This window comes from Lampetra fluviatilis, chromosome 26 (assembly GCF_964198595.1).
Source record: "Lampetra fluviatilis chromosome 26, kcLamFluv1.1, whole genome shotgun sequence".
In the NCBI taxonomy this organism is placed as follows: Eukaryota; Metazoa; Chordata; class Hyperoartia; order Petromyzontiformes; family Petromyzontidae; genus Lampetra; species Lampetra fluviatilis.
Window position 1 is genome coordinate 9199820 of NC_136300.1, and position 13283 is coordinate 9213102.

Genomic DNA, 13283 nt, shown 5'->3' on the forward strand with positions numbered 1-13283 from the left:
TCATATTGTATTGGATATGACAATATGTTCCGGAGCTAAATGATAACATCAGGGTCTGCTAGCCATGGCATTACTGTTGGGAGAGTGAGTGATGTCTGTGTCAGAGAGCTGGACATTAACAAAGCAACTTAAAAAAGGAGCATAAGGATTTTCAGCATATGTGCGCGTGTGAGAAAATAAACACTTAAATGAAACATTGGGTGGTGCCATGGCCTCGCGGTCGCATTTAGATACGACATTTCACTTGAAACTGCGCCAAGCACCTTCAGCCCAGAATCCAGGAAATCAGAATAGCCATGTCACTTGACCTGGCTTCCTAATATATGTGTTCAAGATTGGTGTCCCCAGATCATTACGTGGCCTAATCCCAAAAAAAAAATCTATGACACGTAATATTGACTGCGAAAACCTGTGTCAGATTAATAAGAGCAGTTCCCATATGTTTTTTGTGAGCTGGTGGTTCTGTTTGTTGTTTACGTCTTCTTTGCTCAGGCACGTTTTTCATGGCGCGGCTGCAAGAGCGCCTCAAGAGCTTCGTGTCGGACAAACTGGACACCGACCGCCTGTGGCATGGGGTGACCGTGTTCTTATCTGGCCACGAGGTATGCCGTGTCATTACTAGAGTTGTTACGCGATAACCGGTAAACTGGTGAGCGTATTCAAAATCAGTTCCTAAAGTCAAGAATCTGTAACTGTTTCCTGGGAATTTTTTTTCCCTCCCCATTGATTTAACTGCCCTGCCGAGAGGTGAGATCAAACCGGCGACCACTAGATCTTTCACTTAGAGGTGCATAGGTACTTGCTGTTAGTGAGTACCTATGAAGGCCGGAACGGCACACGAGGAGGTGAGTGGTCGTAACCACAAGTTGTTGTTTCCCAAGTTGTGATGTTTACACACCACACCAGATTGTCATTTGAGGCTCAGTCAACCTAGGGGAGGTCCAGGACTGGTTCAACTGATGTTGGCCGTGAGTGGGAATCGAACTCAGGTCTCTGGGTTGTAGCGCAGCACGCTAACCGCTTCACTCCCGCGCCCCCACACCATTCACACACTCGTACTTCCTCATTTACTCACATTCTCACACACTTGTTAGTTCACTCACTCATCAACTCATACACTCACCAACTCAATGCTCATGCATATACTCGCTCATTCACCCACTTCACCCTCACACTCGCTCGCATGCCTTCTCACTTAGATGTGCACTAGCTGTCTCACTTGTATTCAGATCCAAATGGCAGGAATGTAATTGTGCAGCAGTTCATCCAGTTAATATTGATTCTTAAATCTAACGTTACAGGCAATTAGTGGCGTGTATAATGTATATTTGTCTCTGCTCTTGTGCTAAGGCCTCTACATTTTTTAACAAAGTGGCCAGACATTGAAATCTCAGTATAACAAGTTGGTCTTCGCAGCCAATATTAAGTTTCATTACATTTTGTTCGACCATATAGTTATTTAGACAAATATATTTCGTAAAACCCTCCACCATCCGACATAGCCAAACAAATTAAATTGTCATGGGTAAAAAGAATTAACACACCACTTATTGTTTCGGTTAAGTTTTTCTTACTTCCTGCATTCTGTCCTGATGGTGCTTGACGCAGTTTCAAATGAAAGGTCATACATATCTAATTGCTCGGTTATCAGAATTGTCCTTGTGTTGAAACATCGGCAAGGATTTTGTACCGATATACTTTATTTATTTATATTTCGTGACTTGCTTATATTATCTCTATTTTGCACACCTATCGTTTTTTTTGTATTGTTTGTTGCAACTCGCCAACCCGCCCATCCTGGACATCTGTGAAAAAGAGCTTCATAGCTCCTTGGCTTCCTCCTCCAGCCTAAATAAAGATTCGTATTCTGTGGCAACACTCTCCATAAATGCCTTTGCAGACCCCCGGCGAAGGAGAACACAAAATCATGGAGTTCATCAGAGCTCAGAAAATCCGGGCCGATCACGACCCCAACACTCGGCACTGCCTCTACGGCCTTGACGCCGACCTGGTGAGTCCTCGGTTTTGGGTCACGTTTAGCTTGGCTGGGTGGTGCTGTGGTCATACTTGTGCATCACAACAAGAAGGTCCTGGGTTCGATTCCCAACCCAAGCCCCTCTCTGGAGTTTGTATGTTCTCTCCCCTCCCCTCATCCTGCATTGGTTTCATCCAGGTTCTCCAATTTCCTACCATCGCTAAAAACACATTCAATGTAACTGATATTGGCTAAACATCCCAGTGCTGAAAATAACATGCAAATTACTCAATTTGAATTACACATAGCAAGTATATATTTACGACTTACCGGTGACGTGAGACAGTAATAATTAGCGCGTTCAACACTTTTAGACCTGACAGCCTAATTAGCTTGGCTATGTCGAGTGGTGGAGGGTCTCGCAACACGGATTTTGCCATATCGTCACGTGACCTAACCAAGAATCCGAGCAGGAATTGTAATATTTGCCTGTTAAATCCGGCTTGTGAAGAAGAACATTTTGTCTCCGAACGTGTTTGGTAGATCATGCTGGGCCTCACCTCGCATGAGCCTCACTTCTCCCTGCTGCGTGAAGAAGTGCGGTTTGGAGGGAAAAAGTCGCAGAAACGGTTGGTGTTGTTTATTTTATTCCTCTTTCGGCTCATCATAACCGGTGTGGACCCTTCAAAAACTTCGTTAAATGCTGTCATTAACATCGGATTCGTATTTTAGGTCCCAACGAATAGTAAACAAAAATCCTATAAAATTTTTATTTGAAGCTTTCGTGACTGCAGGGATTCATATTCTTGGTTATTTCGGTAAAGTCACGTAGAAGGGAAATAATAAAATAGTATTTATATATAAGGGAAATAATAAAATAAAGTTCCCTTTATTTTATTATTTCCCTTCTACGTGACTTTACCGAAAGAACCAAGAATATTAAAATCCTATAGCGTCTGGCATTGTGTCTACTGGTGCATGCATAGTCGCCAATTCTTAGTCACAACCGTCGAAGACCGCAACTGGCACGTGAAGGACATCACAACCCAAGAACGAATTGCTCTCGTCGGGTGGATGCATGCCTAGATGATGCGCTGTCAACTTCAGAATCTGAGCCCTTCTGTTAAACCCCTCAATCTCGGGTCTTGGCCATGTGATGTCACGCGTAACGGACGAGTCGAGACGCATGTAGCTGACGCAGTAGGTGATGCGGTGACGAAGAGGCGCTAATGAGTGGAGCGACCGGGGGGCCGGGGGACCCAGTGGTCTTGATTGGGAGGCCCTCATTTCAAAAGCCTGAGAGCCACTGCAGTAGAGCATGTGAAGCCAGAGGAACACATTGTCCACTTCTCAAGTCCCCACACCTGTTCACAGTTACGTTTGAAAATGGTGACTTATGATCAGCTACTGATGCAAAATGTAGCATTTGGCAGCTACTTGATACAGCTACTCTAATTGGTTGGAAAGCTAAAGAATGTGAAGGTAATAATTGGCGTATGTTATTTTGTTTCTTTATAAATGTTGTGATTGTGGATACTTTTCATCACGTTGTTTATCAGGAGCGTGGCGCCAGAAGAAACGACCTTTCACCTGCTGCACCTCTCGCTCATGCGGGAGTATCTCCAGTACGAGTTCGAAGAGCTGAAGGTAAAAAAATCTAACTTTTCAGAAAGTTAAACGATACTTAGACAGTGAGTTCTCTTGTGAAGGTCTGTTTTTACGTGAATATGTGCGGTCTTATTGAGAAGATAACAGTGATGTTTGGATTAGGCCACGTTATGGCTTGGCCGAATATTTGTCGTTAACCATCCAACGCAGCCCGCCAAACAAATTGAATTGTCATGTGTACAAGTGTTTAGCGCGCCGTTTATTATTGTTTCAACTCTCTGGTGAGTTGAATCCTTTTTAAAACTAAATTTTGCTACATTTTGATAAATTATTTTATGACCTTACTGACGAGCCAAAACAATAGTTACCACATTAAATTCTTGTACACGTGGCAATTACATTTTTTGGCTATGTTGGGTGGTGAAGGGTCTCATGTATGTATGTTTAACTTATTCCACACCGTACGTAGCCAACCGTGCTAATCCGAGGTGCAGACAAAGTTATGACCAGATCATTTCAAAGTCTAACCCAAAAATCAATATCAATCATAATATCGGCTGCGATAACCTCCAGGTTAACATGGCGTTGTTGCCGCGCTATGTAACGGTCCAGAATATTTTAAGCACAACGAGCTCCGTTCTGTTGGCCCACTCATGTGTTTTTTTGTGCGACAGGCATTGCTGCCCTTCCCGTTCAGCGTGGAGCACGTGATAGATGACTGGGTGCTCATGGGCTTCCTCGTTGGGAACGACTTCATCCCCAACCTGCCCAACCTTCACATTGCCCAGGATGCACTTCCACTGCTCTATCGCACGTACATCAAAGTGCTTCCCACTCTTGATGGTGATTGACTAAGCCTGGCCTCGCTCTGTTTGCGTTGAAGTTTATTTTGTTAAACCAGTGGAGAAATCAGGGTCGTCACATTTGCAACAGTTACCTGGGCCACCAATATGACAAATGCGGTAACGTAAATACGAGTACAAGAAAGAAGCACGTAGAAATTACTCTTTGGTTCTTTTGGTAAAGTCACGTAGGTGAAAATAATAAAATAAAATTTAAAAGTGAAAACAACTAAATGAAATCACGACGTTTCGGGCGCAACACAAGCATCCTTCATCAGGTGGGGACCACCACAGCGAAAACAGTTGCTTAGGTATGCCAAAGAGATGGCTTTGACGTCGTGATTTAATTGAGTTGTTTTCACTTTTTTATTTTATCATTATTTTCACCTACGTGACTTTACCGAAAGAACCAAAGAGTATGGATCCTTGCAGTCACGAAAACTTCAATTCTAGAATCACGTAGCATTTGGTGCAAAAACAATGAAATAGAACTATAAGGAAAATAGTAAATTGTGCACGTAAGAATAAGGATGTACAATTGTTTGCAGGTATTTGAAAAAGGTCACTTTATATCAACGGTGTGAATGTGCCAGGACAAACAAGGCAACACATGCAAGATAGATGATACGAATGGGACGCTCTAATGTTTGCTCTGATTTGCTTCTCTGTTTTGAATTCAACAATGCTGATCGGTTGCTCTCTAAAGGCAACAGCATTTGTTTAGCGGGCTGTACTCTGTAAATGAGAATAAGTTAATTACAAAGTGTGTGCTGCTTGAGTTATACCACCACTGCCTATGTTGGGTGGTGGGGAGGCTCTTATGACATTAATTTAGCCAGATCATTACTTGAACTGAACTAAAAAGTAGTTATGAATTATATTCTTGGTTCTTTCGCTAAAGTCACGTACAAGGGAAACAATAAAATAATAAAAATCTAAAACAATATTTTTACTATGTTATTATTTCCCTTCTACGTGACTTTACCGAAAGAACCAAGAATATGAGTCCCTGCAGTCACGAAAGCTTTAAATCAAAAATTCAGTTATGAATCATCGTAATTTTAATATTTGGGAAGTCGACAGCGACTGATCTTTCAAGGTACCAATCCCTGCCATCGTAATGTCGAATGTACACAGCTGGGTCAGAGTCACCGAGGAAGGTACAGAGTGCCCATACTCGTTGGATTTGGGGGGGCTACACATGATACTCATGTTTTTTCTGTCTTTGTTCTTCAGGCTACATCAACGAATCGGGGATTTTGAACCTGCCCCGGTTTGAAAAGTACCTCGATGCGCTCTCCAAGGTAAGGTATCCACGGAGAGATGCTAGGAGGCTGCCAGAGCACCCCGTAGAGAGATACACATAAATAGCAATTGTAGTGGCATTTACAATGTGTTGCTTAAAGGCCTTGGCAACTCAAAACGCCTTGCATCACATCTCAAACATTTAAAGAGCGAAGCCTCCCCTTGCGTTGGACAATGTTTGGGATCCACTGGGTGCATGTTTGATTACATCGCCCATTATAGGACGAGATCAAAAAGTGCGATTGCTTGAAAAAAAATTCGTACATTTATGAGCGAGTTTCTTGTTTGCATCCCTAGCGTTCGTAACTCACCGAGTGAGGTTTATTGACCAGTGGTGCATCATTCGTGTGTGTATATATGCACGATAGTGTAGCGGTTAGCGCGCTGCGCTACAAACCTGGCGACCCGGGTTCGATTCCCGCTCACGGCCAACATCAGTGACGATGATCTGAACCGGTCCTGGGCCTCCCCTAGGTCGACTCAGCCTCAAATGAGTACCTGGTGCGGTGTGTAAACATCGCCACTGGGGAGACAAAGGCGGCCGTGCGTGGTGTTGGCCACCCACCCCCTCGTGTGCCATGCCGGCCTTCATAGGTGCTCGCTAACAGCACTTGCCCCTACAGTCTGTTAAGGCTATACGGGGGATCTTTGATATGCGTGCGCAGTAGGGGGTACAGCTAGTGCATCTGTCAGTCATCTCGGTCAGTCCGCCCATGGCACCTGGGTCTGTCCCATGACTTCCTATCAGCGAGTCTTCGATACTTCACGTGGCCTCTAAGTGACCTGGCCAAGCACAGGAACCATGGTGACGTCACCATCACTTAGTGGCGAACGGCGGGTGTTGGTATATTTGCGTGCACCGTGCATCGCATGCTGTGGATGGGGGCACCTGTGAGTATAGCAAGAGTTAAAAAGGTGCCATGCAGGTTATGGTTAGAAACGTGAAAGTTTGGGATAAAACGCAGCAAGAAAGCATTGTGTTCATAACCAGCAAGAGGGGCTGTGAGGGGGGTGCCAGGTGTGGAGGGGGCAGGTCGTGAGACCGGTACTAGAATGGCACCGAAGGGAAAGACCAAAAGTCACAAGGTGGAATACTGTTACAGCAGACTTTGGAGATTGGTTTCAAATATGCAACGTCTGAGGAAATTAGCCATTACGTCTTCTATACCGTTATATAAAATGTTGTTCAACATCATTTCACGAATGGCCCATCTTAATCGAACAAAGTAATAAAATAAAGAATGGTATGGCGTTGTGTTTGCAGACGTGCATTTTACCGTTGTGCTTCAAAGCGAAGACATTGCGCGTCTTGTTTCTTCTAGTTTGACCGAGAGCACTTCAATGAAGTCTACGTTGATCTGAAATGGTTTGAAGGAAAAACTGGAAACAGAGAGAAGGTAAAGATGTTGGTCATTTTTTGTTCACTTGTAAATAACGCATTTGTCTTTTCCCCTGTTATAGGCTTGGTAAACTTTCACTGGTCAAACTATGTATTCCGTTAAAACACACATCCTATTCATGCAAGCCCGAAAAAAATGTAAAAGTTTAAAATGTTAGTTCTGCTTTTACCTTGGCCACCATTTAATGTGTAAGTTAGCAGCTGTAACAACATTGTAATGCTCTATACTCACGTTCAGTGGGGGAAATGTAAATGTGGAAGTGCCGGGATGAAACCCATTCACTGGCGCTCCTGTGAAAAGTACGGGAAACGTGCCTGGTGTTTTGACAAGTGCCCGTATTGCGCTCTGTCGAATACCATTCCAACTGGACCACTGCACTCCCATAACATCCTCCTCTTCCTTATAGTATCCGCACGCTTTATAGTCACAAGGTATTTTCATTTGGTCACGTGCATTGTGTCTTCACAGGAGAAGGATGATGTGTCTCGGCTTCCTCCGGAGGTTCATATGGGGATGGGAAATCCTCCGGCGAGGGACGGAGTCAGTGCCTCACAGATTCCAGGTGCGATGAGCGCGTTGTGGGCGCGCGTGCAGTGCGTCTTGTGTAACAAAAACCCGACCCAGTCTCACATCATGTTGTGTACGCTAAGGGTATTTGAGGCAGGCCAAAATCAAATACAGTACATGACATAACGAGGACGAGAGCAGGTGGAAATGCTTCTGGAAAGATGAACTAAACTAATTAAAAGCAACATACCCATCTGCTTAAAGAAGATCGTTTTGAATCCTTGTGTACTACCTGCTATTTCATATGGATCAAAAACATGGGCATTAACAACAAGACAAAACGAAAAGTGAAAAGTGCTCAAAGAAGCGTGGAGCGATGCTTGCCGTGCCAGTTGAGAACCGCTGCCCTCGACCCTGCGTCTCGTCGTGTGCGTTGTACTTGTTGGATTCTAGAGATGCGTAGGCGTTGCGCTCGTAGTTTACGCTGTAAGTTGGCAACGTCGGTGAATGTGGTTTCAATCGCACACTGTGTTCCGCGATGCATTGCAGAGGACAGGGAAAGGGATGAGCTGTTTGAGTTGGAATTTGCGCATTACAAGCGGAATTACTACATGACCAAGATGGAGGTGGAAGCTGTCACTGAGTGAGTGTCCCCACTGGCACGCAGCACATTGCACTGGCACCAGTTGGTTTTTATTTTGTGTTGTTGTCGACGTTTTGTTCACCCAGGAAAGTGTCAAGACTCTCTCAGGTGGGGTACTGCCTTCCAAGTTTTTCGCAGTAGAGGGTGATGTTACTATTTGTGATCCAAATTGAGTAATTTTCAGGTATTTTTTCGGCACTAGGATATCCAATACCAGTTACATTGTATGTTTTTAGTTATGGGAGGGAACTGTAGAACCCAGGGAAACTCCATGAAGAACAGGGGGAAAACATCGACACTCCACACTGAAAGGCACCCGTGTCGGGAATCGTACCCAGTCTCTTCTTGCTATGAGGCACAAGCATTACTACCGCACCATACAATTGTTAGTTTTATGTTCTCAGTTTTGTGTTATTGTCATTGGCCAAATGTGCAAATGCCTTAATTATATATATATTTAAATATAGCCATAGATATATTTTGATATTCAATGTGGAGTATATTTCGTAAGAAACTTGGAATAATATTTAATAAAACTGGAGCATGGCAAAAGACTGGTTCCCAACCCGTGATACTCAAGGCCGTGGCAAGGAGTCCACAGAACTGTGGCAATACTAATTTGTTCACAAAGCACCGGATGTATTACTGCATGGTGGTCCGTGGACATGTCTTACGGGTTGACAGTGGTGTGCACGGCTCGGGATGGTTGGGAATCGGTGGTGTAATATAAGATGAAGAGCAGTCGTCAATCGGTAGATTCCCTCTCGACTTTGCCGAGAGGAAGTGATGGTACACCATTGTTTTTAGATTAATTTGAGCAGAGGAGGAGAGGAGGTGTTTCCCTGTATCCATCTTCAACTTCATTCTTACAGCACCAGAGTGAACCTGCACAGCTGTTTAAACATCTGTGAAAAAGAGCTTCATAGCTTATCGGATTCCTCTAGTCTAAATAAAGATTTCGCAGTAGAGGGCAAATTGCCTGATGATGCTGGATGTAATTACCAGCGAAACGTCGTACTCTAAATTTTAAATAATGTTGATTCACTCTTCAACACACCGGTGGGCTAAAGTAGTGAACTATTTGTCTTTGTAAACGTGACACTTTTTAAATCCTTTATATTAAGTTCGCTTGCGTGCTTGCTTGCTTGCTTAGGACCGTGCAAATCTTTCGCTCGTTTTTTAACCCACTTCCCGTGATCCAATCGAGCTGACATTTTCCACACAGACTCGTTGTGCGAGACAATTAATGTTCGTAAAAATTTTTTTTTTAATTTTTACACTTTTTAGGCAAAAAAAAATTATTTTACATTTATTCAAATACAACTCATTCATGGCTTTGGATGAACGTCACAGTGTAGGAGCCCAGAGCGTAACCCCTCCACAGGCCGTGGCGGAGTAGCGCAGTTGGTAGCGCCCTCGCTTCCCATGCCAAAGGTCGCGGGATCGATCCCCGCGTCCTCCACAGGCGAATATATTTTTATTAAATCATTTATATTAAGCTCGCTTGCTTGCTTGCTTGCGTGCGTGCTTGCTTGCGTGCTTGATTGCTTGCTTACGACCGTGCAAATCTTTCGGTCGTTTTTTAACCCACTTCCCGTGATCCAATCAAGCTGACATTTTCCACACAGACTCGTTGTGCGAGACAATTAATGTTCGTGAAAAAAAAAATTCAAAAATGTTACACTTTTTAGGCAAAAAAAATGTATTTTACATTTATGCAAATACAACTCATTCATGGCTTTGGCTGAACGTCACAGTCTAGGAGCCCAGAGCGTAACCCCTCCACAGGCCGTGGTGGAGTAGCGCAGTTGGTAGCGCCCTCGCTTCCCATGTCAAAGGTCGCGGGATCGATCCCCGCGTCCTCCACAGACGAATATATTTTTAAATCCTTTATATTAAGTTCGCTTGCTTGCTTAGGACCATGCAAATCTTTCGCTCGTTTTTTAACCCACTTCCCGTGATCCAATCGAGCTGACATTTTCCACACAGACTCGTTGTGTGTGACAATTAATTTTCGTGAAAATTTTTTTCCAAAATTTAACACTGTTTAGGGAAAACAAATTAAATATTTAATTACCAATTGCTTAATACTGGCAGACAATCATCTGACCCATAGGTGGCAGCCATCTCAAGCCAGAGGACGAGAAGACTCTAGCCGCCACGCATATAAAGGATTTATAGTGAAAAACTTTGTTTTTACGGGTTTACTTGTTTACTGTTTGGCCGTGTCGGGTGGTGGAGGGTTACGACACATTCATAAAAATAACGCGATCTAACCCAAAAAATCTTTATCATGAAAAATATTCTTATTACCAATGGGGAAATTTTCTTAAAATTGATTAAAAAAATTTCCCTGGCCTCTGTCCATTCAGCAGTATAAATGGGTAGAACCAGAGCTATTCGATTGGCAGGTGATGTGTGGTGGGCTAAAGTGTGGCTATGCCCACCTCTTTCAACCTATCAAGTCAATGTGGAAATAGTCGACCAAAGTCTACTCCAGAGTTCATTCGAGTGGAGGGCCTTCCCAACCAGCGGTGGCGTGACCAACCCATGGCAGGGCCGCAGCTCTTAGGTTTAGTTGGCAACGAGGTGGAGCGATGAACTAAGGCTGCGTGCAGGAGCTGGGTGCATTGTTGCATCACAATACTGAGGGATACCGATAGCTTGGGAAAGCCTTAATCCAGCAGACGATGACATGAGTGATCTTTAAATTTTTTTGTACAGTGCTTTGATACCCCTGTGAGTAGGGGTGATGTTACATTTCAAGTAAAACCTTGAGCCGTCAGCTGCGCATTGACACATTCGCAATCTTGCACGAATAAACTTGTTGAACGTTTTATTTTATTTTGAACGTATTTTCACAGCGATTTTTTGGCGAAACAAGCTCTGTGTTATGTGGAAGCCATTCAGTGGATCCTGCATTATTACTACAACGGTGTGGCATCATGGGGATGGTGAGTGAGTGTGTTTATTTGTTTTGTCTTCAGGAAGATAATGGATGGTATGAAAAACAAGAATAGGTTTTACCCTTTCTGCCAATAAAACAGGTGTTAAGATGTTCAAACACCAAATATATAAATTTTGCAACAACAGAAAACAGATAGAAGGCTGTCTCTGGTGTCGGCCAATCAGTTTTAAAGACAATGCATATGTAGTGACTTGACTCGGAGACGCTAAGACTTGGAGGCACTTTTATTTAACCGAGCACCCTTTGCACAATACACACCCTACGCTGGTACACACTCTTCTGTCGCTCGTTTATACACAACTCTACGCGGGTCGCTCGCCTATACACACGCTAGCCGTCTAACACTGACGGCGCTGAACCGAGACGGCCAACTACCGTCGAGCAGCGCAATGTCGAGTGAAGACGACAGCGACGATGGCGACGAGACGATGGCGACGATCTTCAACAGCACGGCGGGGATCCCACTCCAAACGACAGCCCCGAGCTCTCGCTCAGGGCCCCCTTTTATGCTCCCAGCGTGGCCTCGCTCCGCCCCGGCTACGCCCTCTCTCTAGAACCTACTAACGGGCTCCCAGGCTTCCCCCATGTGCCCCTTCTGTAATCTTTCCCCCAGATATCCCATCTGGTGTATCACGTGGCCTGCTGACATCAGGGCTGCTGTAAACCACAGATCCCCTTCCCCACCTGCAGCCAGCGCTATGCTGCTACATAGCTCATTCTATGTCACTACACATATATTAGCAGAGCATGTTTGTTTGCATGTTCAACACAAGTACGTGTGGTTAATGCAGACTTGATTCCTTGCAAAAGGTTTATATTTGGTGTTTGAACATCTTAACACCTGTTTTATTGCCAGAAAGAATTGAACCTATTGTTAATTTTCATACTGTGATACTGGCAAAAGGTCCCATGATATAATGGGTGGTGGTATTAAGCTCTTCCACATGTCTATTGGGGGGTGGGCACGTGTCCACAGAACAAACACAGCTGGCTTCCCCACAAAGTGGCAATCATTTTATGGACCCCCGAGGGATTGTGAGCTGAGTCAGTGCCCAACCAGGATTTTAACTCACAACCTTACGATGATTACGCCACTTGCCCTATTGCTGAGCCTTGGTTTTTCATAATTAAAGTACATAATACCTTTCAAAGTATTGCATTTTAATTGTGTGAGTTTAGTGCTGGGATCACTGTCAGTGGAAAGGTAAGGCTGTTCACATGTGCTGACAAGTCATATTCATAAATGTATTTAATCGATATGGACATTGTTTTGCAAGTATATTAAATCCATTTCAGTCTATAATTGTGATTGTTACCAGCCAGCGATGGTCATTTGCTTTTGCTGTGTTTTTTGGTTGTGATTACACATTCAGGTTCTATCCCTACCACTACGCCCCGTTTGTGTCCGACGTGCGTGGAATTTCAAAGCTGGAACTTAAGTTAAATCTGGGCCAGCCCTTCTTGCCCTATCAACAACTCCTAGCTGTGCTGCCTTCTCTGAGCAAACAACTGTTGCCACAAGCCTACCAGGTGTGTATTGGGGTGCTATCGTGCCTCTGTGCTGGCCTGCGTGTTCACGAGTGTCTGCCTGTGTTCACGAGTGTCTGCCTGCGACGGTGGAGTGGAAAAAGAACACCCGAGCACACGGTCAACTGCTGCCCATCAAGGCCATGGAACGGCGGCACTGATGCATTTCACCAGCTCGCAGCCAGAGCCGTCAAACGGTTACAGAACCCAGACTTCACTTTAGAACTGTTGCTGCTGTTCCAAACGCAGTTGGTTATCTCTGCAGCACGCCATAACGGAAGGATAATAAAATAAAAAGAAGACGCACGCAGAGCCTGCTTTCGTAATGTGTTGTGTAAGCCACTTTTTATGAATTTGAGCCATATTTTGTGAGTGAATTACCATTGTCTTGTGAGGCTGGGGCACGGAATACCTTGGTAATGAAGAGCCCATTGTTTCCTGATATCTCTTGGTATCCACTGCAGCGTGGATGAAAGGGGGCTTCCTACAGAGGGCACGACACCAGCCC

At 44.3% G+C, this 13283-nt stretch overlaps 1 protein-coding gene across 2 annotated transcripts in view; it reads left to right on the forward strand.

The window, feature by feature from the left end:
* The window catches only part of XRN1 (5'-3' exoribonuclease 1), a 39864-nt gene that overhangs the window by 4867 nt on the left and 21714 nt on the right, over nucleotides 1-13283 (forward strand). For both annotated transcript variants that reach the window (XM_078868691.1, XM_078868692.1), the window contains exons 5-15: nucleotides 493-602; nucleotides 1901-2011; nucleotides 2519-2604; nucleotides 3535-3622; nucleotides 4258-4426; nucleotides 5662-5729; nucleotides 7053-7127; nucleotides 7599-7692; nucleotides 8187-8280; nucleotides 11145-11234; nucleotides 12622-12778. In XM_078868691.1, the coding sequence (XP_078724817.1) occupies nucleotides 493-602; nucleotides 1901-2011; nucleotides 2519-2604; nucleotides 3535-3622; nucleotides 4258-4426; nucleotides 5662-5729; nucleotides 7053-7127; nucleotides 7599-7692; nucleotides 8187-8280; nucleotides 11145-11234; nucleotides 12622-12778 (1142 nt within the window). The remainder of the gene's footprint in view (nucleotides 1-492; nucleotides 603-1900; nucleotides 2012-2518; nucleotides 2605-3534; nucleotides 3623-4257; nucleotides 4427-5661; nucleotides 5730-7052; nucleotides 7128-7598; nucleotides 7693-8186; nucleotides 8281-11144; nucleotides 11235-12621; nucleotides 12779-13283) is intronic.